Source organism: Bos taurus, chromosome 2 (genome assembly GCF_002263795.3).
Source record: "Bos taurus isolate L1 Dominette 01449 registration number 42190680 breed Hereford chromosome 2, ARS-UCD2.0, whole genome shotgun sequence".
Classification (NCBI taxonomy): domain Eukaryota; kingdom Metazoa; phylum Chordata; class Mammalia; order Artiodactyla; family Bovidae; genus Bos; species Bos taurus.
Genome location: NC_037329.1, coordinates 25,614,516 through 25,630,735, shown reverse-complemented (window position 1 = coordinate 25,630,735; position 16,220 = coordinate 25,614,516). Strand labels below are relative to the sequence as shown.

The following is a 16,220-nucleotide window of genomic DNA, read 5'->3' as shown; positions in this document are numbered from 1 at the left end:
TAACTGTCAGAAAGTCTGTGAACTCCCAGGGAGTATAAGCAACACTTCTGTGTATGCGATTATGTACATTTTTCTGCAAAGATGGTACAACAGATAATGCACATATGTATCCTGGAAGGAAATTAGGCCTATAAAGATACCATGGATATTAGGGATTTCTAAGCTGAGGGAATCCAGATAGTAGTCAGGTAATAACCACTCATTGACTTTTCCCCCTCAGATCTGCTTCCGGCTAAGAACGGGGAGGAGCAAACTGTGCAATTCCTGTTGGAGGTGGTAGACATACTCCTCAACTATGTCCGGAAGACGTTCGATCGCTCCACCAAAGTGCTGGACTTCCACCACCCCCACCAGCTGCTGGAAGGCATGGAGGGCTTCAACTTGGAACTCTCTGACCACCCCGAGTCCCTGGAGCAGATCCTGGTTGACTGCAGAGACACCCTGAAATATGGGGTCCGCACAGGTAATGTTGGGGGCCAAGTGGACCTGCAGAAGCACCTTTGCCCTGCGGCAGACCTTTGCCAGTGGTCAGGATGTCAAAGTCATGTTGAAAGAGAAACACAGACCCTGGTGAAGGAAGCAGCAAAGTACTCCCTGACCACAGAACCTCCAGAGGCACCAGCAGTTGGGGGAAGGCCCAACCCTGGCCTTATTATTATTTATTGTTGTAAAAGCCCATCATTATTTATTGTTGTAAAAATAGACTTAAAGGATACAGATACATGGTGTTGTGTCAAGTTCTATATAGAGTTTCATTGTTGATTTTAGGTTCTTCACAACCTAAAGAGAGCAGAATGGTCCATCCCTCAGTTCTTTTCTCTCTTCTGTTTTCATCCCTGCCTCATTTCTGATGAATCTTACGCTTGCCTGTCCCTGAAACTGGGGAGTATTGGGCCCACTTCCTTTTCTTTCTATACTAGTTTCCTATGGCTGCTACAAACTGGGTAACTTAAGACAACAGAAATTTATGTTTTCTCACAGTTCTGAAGGTTCACATTCTGAAGGCTAGAAGTTCAAGATCCAGGTGTCTGCAGGGCCATGCTATCCCTGAAGACTCTTGAGTGGGATCCATCCTTACCTCTTCCAGCATCCAGTTGTTGTGGGAATTCCCTGGCATTCCTTGTCTTGTAGATGCATCACTCAGTCTTTGCTTTCACCTTCACATGACATTTTCCATGTGTGTGTCCAGATTTCTGTCTTCTTTGGATTAGGGGCTTCCCCAATCCAGTGTGGCCCCATCTTAACTTGTTTACATCCACAAAGACCCTATTTCCAAATGGAGTCACAGGAATCAGGGGTTAACACTTGAACATGTCTTTTACGGGACACAGTTCAACTCACCGCACCTTCTATTTTCCAGGCCCCATGGTCACACACTTAGACACTCTTCTCATTCTGTTCCATCCTGTGGAGTTTAGAGGTTCTGAGGCACCAAATGCTGTCTCCAGTGGGGAGCCCTGGAGGATACCCTCTTTCCTCCTTTCTGTGTTATAGGAGCTCTCTCTACTTGGTAATCCTGGCCAAAGTACCTCAGGTTCAAAGACTTTGAGGATCTCTGTCTGGCTCTTTCTAAGCCTAGGAATCAAGCAGTGGTTTCTTCTTCCTACCGTCTTTCCCCACTGCATCCTGGCTTTCCTGAGCTCTTGGGCAAACAGATGGACAGGAATTGGCAGTCGGTGGCATAGTTGTCACCACAGGGAAGTCCCCGGGGCCATGACTGATAGCATCTTGTTCTCTCTCTCTCTCCCCTTTATTATCTTGCTCACTCTTCCTAGTCATTTGAAGATATGACTGGGGAGGGTGTGATAATAGAGCTGAGTAAGACTACTGGATGTTAAAAACAAGGGTTATAATGAAATAACGAGGCTTGCCAAAGAATTCCCAAACAGCTTTTGAAGTCTGCCAACACCACTGGTTATAAGGGTAGCTTCCTTGAATAACTGCAAAATGGCCAAGACTCAATTATATTACAAAGTCTGCGTTTGATTTTTAAAGAAAAGTGTGTTTGTCAGTTCAGTTATATCTCGCCTTGGTCTGATGGCTAATCTGTTCCTGGATATTGTTTCTCTTTTGTCTGAAGGCATTTGTTAGTCTGTGTCCATCTTTTGTCTTTGCTATGCAACATGATTTGGATATATTGTCAACTGGTGTGATTGCATTTATTTATGATTCAAACCTGTATTAAAATGAAATATTTATTTTCAAGTGAGTATTAAATATATACATATGTACACACACACACTTATTTAAATGGACTTCAACAAAATTAGTTATGTTGTAGGAGATACAGATTTTGTTGGCACTGACATAAGTAGAACAAAATGAACTAGTTTAAGCTATTTAGAGTAATCTACATGAATGTCTGGAATCTGGCCTTGAACTTACACTAAGCTTACTATTTATGCTTCTTTTATTTTCTCTAAAGATCAGTATTATTTTTCAAGGACTCTTGGAGTGCAGGGATTGGTATATTCTGCTATAAGAAGTCCTAGTCCAGATGTTCTGAATGAGTCCTCGTCACATGGAGGGAAGGGCAGACTTTCAAAGAGAAGGACTCAGATCAGGAACATTCCAACATTAGCTCTCTGACAGTTATTTCAGAAGCACAAGCAATTTCCGCTGGAAACACAGCAGTCAGCACATCTTTCTAACACCAGTTCTCTGTCAGACACCCCTAGGTAATCTATTGCAATGGCTCCTTCATGACAGCCAAACCTGCTGTGTGGGGTTGAGTTTTCCCATGAACACCAAATTGGCCAAAATTTGGCAATAATCCTGAATTTGCCGTTGGCGAGAACAAAGCCTGATAAAGCATGTGGTGGGTTGAAAATGGCTTTTAAGTTATATAATAATATAAATTATTCTACCAACAAGTCAGTGAATGAATGAGGCTGTGTCTGCCCCTGTTTCACAGAGCAGATGCCAGGTCACCTCAGCAACATATGTAGTTTAACAGTCATCCAACTATATATGGGCAAAATACACCAGTGCCTGACATCATTTTGGACTGACACAGAGGCCCAGAGAGTGATGGCATGCCTTGGCACCAGCCACAGAGCTGGCATCAGCTCTGCACAGGCACAGGCCCCCTCTGAGGCCTGCAGCCTCTTCTTCTCCATGAGTATACCTTGACTTGGGGATTAAAAGCTTGAGATGTTAAATTAAAAATTGAAATATTTATGGAGGAAAATTTGACCACCACATCCAGATTTGTATTTTTTTTTTTTTTTTAAAAACACAGCAGCAGAGTTCATCTGGAAATCAACAAATAAGATACTGGACAGATTTTTCTTTTTATGACATTGGATTTTTAATTTAAAAGCATTATGCTTTAGAAACATGAGTTTGAGAGCCATCTTCAGTGCTAAATGTTGATAAAGTGTGGGTCAACCTCCCCTTCCTTCAGTATTCTTGGGCAACCCTATTAGGCCATTGGGATGGAGGTCCCATCACTGTGGCATAGTGGAGTGGAACTTTTGAATTGAAGACAGAGTGAAAAATCTGAGTATGCCTTGATACTTGTCTGTTACTCACCTCTTTAGGTCATCCACGATTTTTCAACCAGCTCTCCACAGGATTGGATATCATTGGTTTAGCTGGCGAGTGGCTGACATCAACTGCCAATACCAATATGTAAGTCCCACATATTATTTTCATGTAAGCAACCATGTTGTCTGAATATGGCTTGTTGGGGTAAAAGTCCAATTCCAATGGTTCTATAAAAATTTTTATGACACTTGCCTTCGTCATCTTTTCTCTTAAAATCTTAGGTTTATCACAGTTCTGAATTAATGATGGATGGTTGATAAACTATATTTTAATTGAATAATGCAGTTTAATAAGAACATGGTCATAAGAAGTAATAACTCTAACTTTTAAAGTTTAGTGTGAAACTTCATGTTAAAAGACTTAGCATTTCTTAGTGATATGTTTAAAGAAGTCATGTTTTGGGGTACAATCTTGGTCCATTTTCCCACCCAAGGATATTGCTCCTTATCATTTAAGTCATATTTTCTTCAAAATTAAAGGGGACTGTAAAGCCACAAACCAATTTGATCAGCCTATGCTGAACCAGAAATTCTAAAACAATTCATGTAGTGATAGTCCTTTGAAAGGAATTATATATGCATTTGAAAGGAATTGTATATTGCTTTGAAAGGAATTATATCTTCCTTTCAAAATAATTGATTGTTTTTCTGAATGTGAAATTTTTTTCATATTTATTTAAGTAGGCAAAGCCAAAGTCTTCCAAAGCCTTTGCTTCTAAGTTCTTGTAAATGTATTTGAAACTGATCTAAAGTCCTGGTGGGTATGAGGGGTGTGTGTGCAAGTAATATTTGGGTACTCTTCTGGTAATCACCCTACAGTTTATTCTTACATGCACATGCCCTCTCTGAAGACAAGGACAGATTACTAGTTGATGGAAAGTCATCATAACCTACTGAGTACTGTCTTTTCTTTAACTTTATGATAATGTTTACCACTCTCTGTATATCCAGACAATGGTACTACATTCTATGAAAGTATCCAGAGGGAAATAATATGGTTATTTCAACAATTTTTAAGTGACTTTATAAGAGTTATATGGATTTTAATCACTAGAAATATTTGGAAAATAACTATCTACTTTTTAAGTTTGTGGTAAAGTAGGCTTGAAAATTAAATTTAGCTTAAAGAGTGGTATTATTTAAAAAGATAAATTTCATTTGACATCAAGATAGAATGTAAGTTATTAAAGTTCTAGGTATTCTATTTTTCTTAAATAAACTACTACCAGCCACAAAGCCTGAAAGGGCATTTTAAACTTATATTGATTTGTGTGTGTTCCAAAGCTGTTTAATGATGTGACTCAAAATACTTAACTACATTCAGAAAAATTTCTATTAATTAAGGATTCCTTCTTTGTTTATTCATTTAAAACAATGACAAAATTTAAAAAGCAAATGTGATAACCAAGGCCATTAGTGCTAAAAGGCATAAAAGATTAAATTGATTGAAAAGCAAAATGGTTTTCCTGCTCCCTGCTTGTAAATCAAGTTTAACTTCATGGATTGTCCGTGTTGGATCACTGAGGCTCTGGAGAACTGGGAGGAATTCGGGTCAAAGATACAATCACCTGTATGATCTCCTCAACAAAACCTCCTCTTCCAGTCTTTATAATCTTTGTGGTTTGTGAGATAAAAAAACATATCAGCAAACATAGACATCATAATATATTAATTATAACTTGAAAAAGATGCTAATGCTTAATTGAACATCTCACAGTAAGGAATTATTTTAATTAGAAAGTTTAGCTTTTTAAAAGAAACTTAAGTATTTAGAAAATAAATGAGAAAAATAGAGTAAAAGGTATATACACATTAAGGCCCAAGGACCCTTAATTATATATAAGCACCGAATTTTCTCAGTGTCTTTAAATGTGTGTTCTGTAGGCCTCTTGGCTGTGATCTCCTAATATATATATATATATAGCTCAATCTCAAGGTAAATAAAAGAAATTCACCCTGTTGAACCATTTAGGACCACATATTCTCCTAAAAGGCTTTCCTTTAACCAAGGCGATCTCACAAATTCTTTTTTTTTTTTTTTTGGTATGTGTTCATAAAATCAAAGCCCCTTACTCTTTCCTTAGCTCAGCCATGAAATGCTAAAATATTGCCCAGCCATCTGAGGTCAAGGCCAGTCCAACTAAATGGCACATAGTAATTGCAGCTGTACTGAACAGTGGATATTTATAAAATATGATCCGATTCCAACAGATCGATCGCAAAGGTTATTTACAATTGTGAAATCGTTTCTGTCAGTTCTCAAGACAAGGCATTGTCTGAAGAAGTAATAACTATTATCTAGAAATTGTTCTAAGCCAGTTCCCCTGGAAGACCATGAAATGTGGCAGCACTGTCAGGAGCTTGTGTAGAAATTGGCTCCCTTGTGACAGTACCTTCTCCAACTGGGAACAGTGTTCAAAATAAGTTTAGGAAAGAATGGCAAAAAGGTCTTTTCTGACTGAGTAGGATTTAATTAGGGATATACTCATTTTTTGATCTGCAATATTCATTGAGTTTGGGTGGCACTGGAAATACAGAATAATAACTACATTCCTCAGTATAGTCTCTTTAAAAGAACCATCCAATGTTTCCATCCCGGTGACAAAGTATAAGGCACCTGATGGTTAGAACAGAAGGAACATTCATGTTTATGCTTTCACACCTTCCTGTGCATTCAGCTTGGAGATATATTCTTCCAAGCAAAGGACTCAGTGAAGATTCAGAGAAAACATCACCAGTGTGTAGTTGGCCACAGCATATACAGCTCTTTTCTTCCAAAACATGGCCACTGATCACAACTGTGCAGGTAGAGCAGTGCCCGGGTATAAACAACAGCCTGCCTTCAAGGACCTGATGACAATACATAATCCCAGTGGCAAGATCTATCACAGCCCTTTGTTATGAGGTTATGATTTCAAGTCTCTAGCACTTTATTTTCATAAAAATTACACAGATGGAATTTTCTGTGCGGGTTATCCGTCACTTTATACTAGTAGGCAGGTTGTTACAAAGGAGCCTGTAGTGAGTAGTTCCTCGTTTGTCATAGAAAAGCAGCTCTGATGTAAAGGACTTGGAATCCAGGCTGGAAAACACCCTAAACATGAGATCTTGGAACAACTCACTGAATTTCTCTGAACCTCAGTTTCTTCTTCAGAAAAAAAAAGAAGAAGAATTATATCCATCTTACAGAGTAGTTCTGAAGACTAACCAGGATGCCAGGGTTAAGTGCCCAGTGCGTACAAGGTACAATGCACACACCCAGGAAAGGCAGCCACCCCCCAGGTCACTGTTCGACATCTGCAACCCCTCCTCCCTTCCACCTTCCAGCTCTTTTCTTTCTGTCTCTCATCATCTCTGGACATCAGAGGAGCTCACTAAGCTCCCCCTCAGGTGTGTAACCACTTTTAAGGTAACCACTCTATCCAAAAGGAGGATAAAATCTAAGAGGAGTGTCAAGTTAGTGAGTCAACATAGAAAATTATTTCTTCCTCTCATTAAAATAGTTCCTGTCTTAGCAGTCACCAAGATGCAGCGTCCTTGTGCCTTTCTGATCCATACTGAGGCATGTGGCTCTCATCTTCAGTATCCGCACCTTCATGGTGCAAGCTAGCTAGTGGAGTTCTAGCCATCACTTATATGCTCTAGATCTCATAAAGGAGTGCAGGCAGAGGAAGGAAGGACAAAGGAAGGAAAGAAAGAAAAGAGGGAGGAAGGGCAAAAGGGAAACACACTCTTTCCTTCCAAGAACCTTCTCAGAAGCTCCATATGACATTTCTCATAGCATCTCTTTAGCCAGAACTTAATCCCATGGTCACACCTAGAGAAGATAGAAAATAGTCTTTGATCTGAATGAATTGCAACCCCAGATAAAATTGAATGAAGTAAGGGAAATTTTTATATTGGTTAGCAACTGGCAGATTCTGCCACCAGAGAAAATCAGCTTAACAATCAGTTTGCCTTGGTTCAGAGTTAAACCCACTGGGAAGGTGAGTTGAACTACTAAAACAGGCTGACTCACTCCCCTACTCAGAATATAGAAACTCTCCTTTAGTGTCACTCCTGAATGTCAAAATCATACTGTTTTTAAATCCTTACTTTGAATCCTGTGTCCTGTGTTCTTATGCTTCAACCTAGAGCTTTTGGCAGGTTTAGCTTCTTATCCCCTGATTCTGAAATATCATCCTGTACTATGACTTTGGCACCTGACCAGCTTCTTCTGAATCCATATTTGACCTTTGATCTCTTGACTTTATCCACTTTCATCTGTCATTTACGGAAAGGGTTACCAAACCTGGAGTCCTGGCTGCAAGAGCAGAGTCTCTTCCAAGTGTATACACAGTGATGTGTGTATCCTCGTTGCCTTCCTGGAGAGAGGGACTGTAGCTTTCCTGGAAGTCCTAAGAGTATCCATGATCTCAGTTAAGAACCACTGCTCTAGGCTGAACTTCACAGTCTTCTCTGAGGCTTTGGGTGGAAGCAAACTCCCAGTTGTAAACATGGCCCGGATGAGAAAGCAAGTTCAGAGGGAGTGTCAAGAATGGGGACGCCATGTCAGCCCATGTGACAGGCCTGGCTGAGGATCGACAACCATGGGGCAAGCTACCAGCTTCCAGGAGGGGATGTCAGGACTAAGATCATGAATCAGAGTAAGTTTCGGTGTTAGCTGTGGGGTTAAACTAGTCCTTCAGACCCAGGCAAGGGCTGTCAAATAGGATGAAGCTAAGGCCAAGATGCTGGATTCATCCTAGTAAACTTCTTCCTCAAGACTGGGAATGGTGTCTTGTGACAACTTTGTCTCCTCAGTATATAAAAAGCCACTTGGCAGAGAATAGTCATTCATTCATTAACTAGTTATTGAACAGAACTAAGGCTTTTGGAATAAAAAAGGAACCTGGCATAAATAAGGAACCTGAGGTTGATGAGATCAGATGGTCTCATGATCGAACTCTCTAGATTCTTCCTCCTGATCCTGAGAGTAATGGTCATATTCCTGGTAAGACTAGTTCATGCAAATCTGGGGCCTAAATTGATTCAAATCATGAAGTGGACCAACCCTCTGGTCTTCCACACCATCCTTTCTCCCTTCCCCCTGTGGTTCCTGCACTGACTTGGTTCTGGTCCAGCTTTCATCCAGTCCTTGACAAGGTTCTGATATTATGGTATATGATTCCACTGATTCCTTGCCTTACCCTAGAGAGCCTTCTCATTTGGTACTCTGAGACTCCAGCACACAGCTGGCCACCAGTACCTCTTTACCATGCATACATTTTTGCCAACAATTGGTGGCACTGTTTATAACGCATTTGTTCAAGAATGGATAGAACCACATCATGAGTTTGCCCCTTGGTACACTCAGCAGCACAGGCTAAATCAGGAATCCTTCTCTTCTTCTTCCTTTATCAGGCCATCAGACATGAGGGAGTGTTGGTTGCTACGGTGATGGGGCTCAGAGCAGAACCAAAGCATGATTGTGACCTCCAGAGGTGATGGTAACTGAACACATGATTTCCAAGGGTCTTCCTCCTAAATTTCAAGGGTCCTCCCAAGGAAAACAGACATATTCTTTTTGAAAACAGAATTCTTCCTCCAAGAGATATACCCTGAGAATCCTGCAGGATCTTTTTGTCCTCTTTTACCACCATGTGATTAATTGGATTGTTTAATTTTTCTCCATGTTTAAAACTTAGTGTCTTCACCTGTGTCTTTGTACAACCATTGCTATCTCATTCTTGCAAACAGCTTTTCTAAATCATTAAGCTAGCAAAAATTCTCATTAGTCCTCAGCATTGGCATTCAGCCTGAATACCCTAACCAGGGATAAAATATCCCCTTATCATTTGGCTGAGTCAATCTAGGAATCTCTCTTCAGGGAGCATGGCCTGAGCCGAGCCCACAAACTCCAATGCTTAAGAAGGCCAAGCAAAAAGAAGAAAGACAAAAAGCCTCACAGTAAATATCTTTTTTTTTTCTGGCTTAATTTTCTACAGACTGACCTTCTTTGATTTCTTTTAAGCCCTGTGCCTTGGTACCATGATCTTGTTTCAATGACTACTCACTACACTGTGCTTGTGTTTGAATTGCTTTGAGAAGAGCATGGCTTTCTACCTTTAAATAAGAAGTCAAAGCTAACCTACCAGTGTATCTGATGCCCTCAGTCAGCTGTGTGCCAGTTGACATTCTTCTTGGTGTTTTGGTAATTGGTCATTAGAAATCATCACTTGTAATTATTCTTGACAGGTATTGACTTCAGAGAGTTATAGAAACCTAACTGTCCTTAGGGATCATCAGTAAAAAACTATGTAGATAATTATATTGAGATCTTTAAAATATGGTCCATATTTCCAATTAGCTTCATGGTTAGCTTTCGGATGTTTACATTGTTCTTAAAAGATAAACTTTGGTTCTGGGTTTTATAGATTCTACAAGTATGAAATTGGCAGTCTCTTTTTTAAAAATGTTGCAAGCAGATTTTATATAGAACTTAGAATATTTTTTCAATTAGCATTTCCATCATCCTATGCTCTTAGAAGTGAAAGGAACCCAGAAAAGTCATTTTATTTCCTTCTATTTCTCTGGGTGGACCACACCTAAGACATTCCTTTCAGATGAAAGTCTATTTTGTTGCTGAAGTATCACAGAGCAGGTATTTCCACCACCTCTCTCAGTAACCCAGGCTGGTTTCTGATATTTTGTGATTAGTGAGTCAATACCCTACTAGGAAATGAATTGTTTTAGTGGTTTTGAACATCTGTTTTTCAAACCTAAGTACAAAACTAAACCAGTGATCTGTGTTCTCCAAATAAGATTTGACTTCTTTCTTTTCTTTTTTTTTTCACCACCTTTCCAGGTTTACATATGAAATTGCACCAGTGTTTGTCCTCATGGAGCAAATAACACTTAAGAAGATGAGAGAGATAGTTGGATGGTCAAGTAAAGATGGTGATGGGATATTTTCTCCTGGTAGGTTTCTGTTCTCTTTTCCAGACTCTCCTCAAGGTTTGCAGTATGGATCCTTAGGATCTTTGAGAACACTAAACACAAAGTGAGTTTGTAGGAGAACAATGACCTGAAAAATATGATTTTTCAATAGTTCTGCCTTCTTTGTCAGAGCAAAGGCTAGCAAGAACACTACATTCTTTGTGTTCTAACCAACCAAAGGCTGTTCTAAACCTGTACAAACTGACAAAGGCTGTGTCTAAACCGTGCTAAACAACTCTGGTCTGATGACAGCAGTTTGATTAAGCTGGGGATTAGGGAATCAAGATTATCAGTGGCTTGATCAATTTTGGCCAAAATAGTATATTTACTTTAAATCTGTAGTTCAGTATAGATACAATAAGAATCTTTAAAACAAGGACAGATAATTTTATAAGTAGGAGGGAGTTTGGAGCGGTGTCAGAGACAGCGTGATTGTATATGCTGTGCTTGTGCTTAGTCACTCAGTCGTGTCCGACTGTTTGCGACCCCATGGACTGTAGCCTGCCAGGCTCCTCTGTCCATGGAATTTTCCAGGCAAGAGTACTGGAGTGGATTGCCATTCCCTTCTCCAGGGAAATCTTCCTGACTCAGGAACTGAACCTGGGTCTCCTGCATTGCAGGCAGATTCTCTACCATCTGAGCCACTATGAGGAAAAGAAGAGAAATAAAAATTGCAATTGTCCAGGCAATTCATCCACAGAATTTGCCATTTAATAATAGGTAACTAATGCAAACATGGCTCATCGTTTGTTGTCCAGACATACCTGATGAGCTCAGTTCTCCTTGCATCTTGACTTAAGTAAATTTGAGTTTGGTCTTATTTTAATACACTTGGAGTTCTCCTAAATGACTCAATAACTCAGTTGGCCTGTTCTTTCAGGACGGTACCCAGGCAGTGTCACTGCTTCCATAGGCTCTGTTACTCTCTCTTTCTCTGTCTTTCTGGCTCAGAGAAAAGATTCATCTTTGCCCAGTAAATAGTCTGAGCAGAATGTAGGAGCAGGAAGGTTGTAACTCACCTATCTCTGCAGCCGCTGCTGCTGCCATCTCTTACATTGCTGTCTAGGCTTCAGGTGGGACGGGCACCAGAGTAAATGAATCATCTCCAGCCAAATTGCCTTCATGGCTTTGTTAATGAGTGTGATTATTTGTATTTCCAGGCAAAGGGACCAGAGGGAAGCTCTGGCAATAAGGAAGCCAGCAAAACCTATCAGGATATTTTCCTTCCCCTTTCTGACTTCCCTTGTCTCTTAAGATACCACATCAGCCTTTGTTGTTAAGAACAGTAACGAGGGCGTCCCAACAGCTCCTACTGTGTCTTCTTGACGATAGGGGGAGCCATATCCAACATGTACAGCATCATGGCTGCTCGCTTCAAGTACTTCCCGGAAGTTAAGACCAAGGGTATGGCGGCTGTGCCCAAGCTTGTCCTCTTCACCTCAGAACACGTGAGTTGGGTGCACTTGCTCATGGACTGTGGTGTTTTCCAAGGAACTCTCTAACATCTAATGTCCGGCTTCTGTTTGTTGCAGAGTCACTATTCCATAAAGAAAGCTGGGGCTGCACTTGGCTTTGGAACCGACAACGTGATTTTGATAAAGTGCAATGAAAGGTAGGCAGGGGAGAGTGAATATTAGCTTCTTGATGTATTAAATGTGCTCATCTGTTAAATTTGTTTTATTGTGCTTAAGAACTGACTCAGTACAGTGTGCCAAGCTGCTAATGGTCTGTTGAAAATATCCGATTAAATTACTTTTTGCTGCTGCTGAAGTTTTTTTCCATGTGCAATCTCATTGATTCTTCATTTTAATTTCTCTCCTTTTATTATAATTACAGGGGGAAGATAATTCCAGCTGATTTAGAGACAAAAATTCTTGAAGCCAAGCAAAAGGTATGTACTCTATGATGTATCTAAATACTGGTGAATACAGATTTTTAAAAATAATCTTTCTGCCTCTGACAATAAAAGTCTTTGATGATATGAGATAATTTTATTGTGTTTCTAAAATTCTTTTCTCAGATGTTTGCTTATTTTTAGCCTGTGTGGTGACTTGGCTTTAAAGCTGTGTCTACAAAGTATCAATTTTTTAATTTTGAAAAATGAGAAATTCAGTCATTAATCCACTGGTTCTATATTCATTGTGCAAAATGATTAGTTTGATGTACTTCAATAAATCCATTATCCAAGTCTCACAAAGATACAGCCTAATTGAGGTTTTTTTACATGCTATTTGTTAGGTGTAATCTCATTTTAACAAATATTATTTAAGGTTAGGATTCTATTTAGCAAATTGCTTCCATGCTCTGGCAGATGGCCCATGATAATTGGTGAATTCAGCCTCAATAAGTTCTATTAAACAGAAAAATCACACAGAACAGATATATCACTAGGCACTGCCAGGCAGCTGTCAGGCCATTTACCAACTCTTAGTTGTTTTGGTTACATTCTTGTACCTCTTTCTCTAACTGTGGTTGTTTGCCTGGGTCTCAGCAGAGGCATTCGGAGAAGGTGATGGCACCCCACTCCAGTACTCTTGTCTGGAAAATCCCATGGATGGAGGAGCCTGGCAGGCTCCAGTCCATGGGGTATCGAAGAGTCGGACACGACTGAGCGACTTCACTTTCACTTTTCACTTTCATGCACTGGAGAAGGAAATGGCAATCCACTCCAGTGTTCTTGCCTGGAGAATCCCAGGGATGGGGGAGCCTGGTGGGCTGCCATCTATGGGGTCACACAGAGTCGGACACGACTGAAGTGACTTAGCAGCAGCAGCAGCAGCAGAGGAAATAGAAATGTCGCGAGGACTGAGCAAAGGGAGAGGAGGATCTCCTAGGATTCACAGACTTTCCCAAGCCTGTCTGAGCTCTATTACTCTGCTTTCTCATTTATTTCTTGTTCACACCAAAATTTTACTGTATCTATCCTTAAGGAAATAGTGCATAGATCTGTTTTCAATAACCAAACAATGCTTCCATACTATTATTACATCAATACACTTAGAACAGCACAGGTTCTAAAATGTAGTATTGTCCAGATGGCATTCAGATACCCGCCATCACTCCAGACATTTATTGTGACTTTTTCTTGCTTTATTGTTTGCCATAGAACTTGTCACTCTTAAACATACTATTTATTTTTCTTATTTAAATTTGTTGATTGTCAGTCACTCACCATTAAAGTGCAGACTCCACGAAGACAGAAGTCTTTGTCTTTTGTGCTCACTACTGTGTTCCCAGCATCCTCAGCAGGGCCTGGCACATGAATGTCACTAAAAATATTGGTTGAATAAATGAAGGAATGAGTGAATGCACCAACGGAGAGTAGTCCCACATATAGTATCAGATACACACCAGCTTAGCTGATCTCTGTTGGAAATGAATGCTACTGCAGTTCGTTGTGTGGAAAGGAGGGAGGTTAGAAAGACTAATCAGCCTGTCCTTCTTATAGGGTTACGTCCCTCTCTACGTCAATGCAACTGCTGGCACCACTGTTTATGGCGCTTTTGATCCGATACAGGAGATTGCAGATATATGTGAGAAATACAACCTTTGGCTGCATGTCGATGTAAGTGCTGTAACTCAGAGTGGCCTGGGCCCTTCAAGGGGTGGAAGCATCTCTGCTTTATGATTTTCCTCCAGCTTCTCCCATAGCCTCTCTCCCCACCACATTTCTTTTGTCCCCAGCAGGCTGTTCATGACAGGCGTACACCCAGGCCTGTCTGTGCCCTGGGCTTATTCAGTCCTTCCTGGCCAATTTCTGTCTTCTATGGTTCAACCTACAAGTTCAACTCTATCACTTTCCCAGAAAGCTTCTGAACAAATGGCTGTAGAGTAAAATACAACTGATTTCAAAGGGGAAAAAAATGTAAGATACAATGTGTAGAAATTGGCCATGAATCTGAATATGGACACTCAGCTGTCTGCCTTCAGTCCAACCATCTATGACACTTTTCTTAAAAAGAAAGGAAGGAATGAAAAGAAAAGACAGGCATATCTGGTACATGTAGGAAAAATAAGGCTGTATATGGAAGGTGGTATCAATTAAGAGATTTTGTTCCATTTCCTAGGAGCATAAGAGGTAGATTTTCACATGTGTGACTGTGTTTTTTTTTTTTTCTCTCTCTCTCCATTCTCTCATGGGTTTAACTTCTTACAAGTGGACAATGGGATTATCTGCCCTGATATTGGACAAGTGATTACAAAGTCTGTTCTTATGTCACATGGTGTCCCAGGCTATTTGATCAACATGCATCAGGGAACCTGCAAAAATGTCCTGCTCTTGAAGGAGCAGTTGCGGAAAATCCAAGCCCACCAGGGCTGCTGCCTTCCAAGGTTTTCAGAAGCCCTTAGAGTTCTACTCTGGGTAGACTCAGATGGCAACCTCTAGTCCTGTGTGTTCCTGCTCCCAGAGCCCCCCAGGGGGTCATCTCAAGTGTCCCTGGCTTTCTAGAGCACTTTAGGCCTTGGATCTCAGCTCCACAGGTTCAGCCCCATTTATCTGTATTACTTGCATGGCGACCCTGACATTAATCTGGAGGAACTTTTGAAGAAGATGTGATAAATGATGAATAAGTACAATTGCCCTTGGTGGAACAGTCTGTGTGGGTTCTGTTTGTCAGAGGAGCTCATGTTTTTCACCATTTACATTCTCATCATGTTTTGCTAGAGGTGTGGTGTGACCGGGCTCAGACTCATCAGTGTTGCTCAGTGTCCCTTTCCCTCTCTTTTCTCTGTCCTCACAGGCTGCCTGGGGTGGCGGGCTGCTCATGTCCCAGAAGCACCGCCATAAGCTCAGTGGCATCGAGAGGTAAGGGCTGAGCACAGGGCCTCCTCCATCCAGGCCATGCAGCACATGGTGTGCTGGGTCCACTGATGTGTCTGCCCTGATTCCCAACATCTTATTCTGTTGAAGCTCACTTTTGTTCAGCAGGCACTGATTGAGCACTTACTGTATGCCAGGCACTGGGGAATCAAAGATGATGGATTTCCTAGTCAAATGAGTTTTCGCCTCAGTGAGCTCACAGTTTAGTAAAAGAGAAAGACAAACAAAGAGTTACCACACCCTGTGATAAGCTCAACAGCAGACTGATTGCAAGGTGCCTGAGCAGGAGAGACGAGAGACTTACCAGGGTGGGCATTTGGAGGCTAAATGAGAGTTCGTTGAGGGCACATGAAGAGGTGCTGATTTAGTTCATTCTTCTTTCTCACTAAGCTTACATTTCCCACTAAACTGAGGATAGGGCAGGACACTCAGCATGCCTTACTTACTTATTTTCTTGTTTAACATTCACATTCAGTGGGTGTTCTAAGCCAAATATGATTTTGACCTAACTCCTAAATATTGACCTGAAATGAACTCACATAGATTCAATGATTCGTTCAGCAACTATTTACCGAGCACCTGTCATGAACCAGGTACCTGTCTTCAGCCCAACCACCAGGCATTCTTCTAAAAATGTGTACCTGGCACATTAAAAAAAAATAAGGCAATATATGGAAGGTGGTGTCAATGAAAAGATTTCCCCTCCTGAATCTTACTGCCCAGTGGCCTGGACATAAACAAGGAGATGTTTCATCTGCCGAGGTGTGGTATTTTATACAGGATAGTCAGAGGCCCTTCTAGGGTGGTAGCGTTTCAGCAGATTCTGGGATAAATGGAGATAGAAAGACAATACAGGAAGAATGTTCCAGGTG

General features: G+C 40.8%; 1 protein-coding gene across 2 annotated transcripts in view; it reads left to right on the top strand.

Moving 5' to 3' along the window:
- GAD1 (glutamate decarboxylase 1) overlaps window positions 1–16,220 on the top strand; it is a 39,729-nt gene that overhangs the window by 13,276 nt on the left and 10,233 nt on the right. For both annotated transcript variants that reach the window (XM_005202330.5, NM_001075756.2), the window contains 8 exon segments: window positions 221–463; window positions 3,543–3,633; window positions 10,396–10,508; window positions 11,859–11,974; window positions 12,059–12,138; window positions 12,363–12,417; window positions 13,975–14,091; window positions 15,269–15,333. In XM_005202330.5, coding sequence (XP_005202387.1) covers window positions 221–463; window positions 3,543–3,633; window positions 10,396–10,508; window positions 11,859–11,974; window positions 12,059–12,138; window positions 12,363–12,417; window positions 13,975–14,091; window positions 15,269–15,333 — 880 coding nt within the window.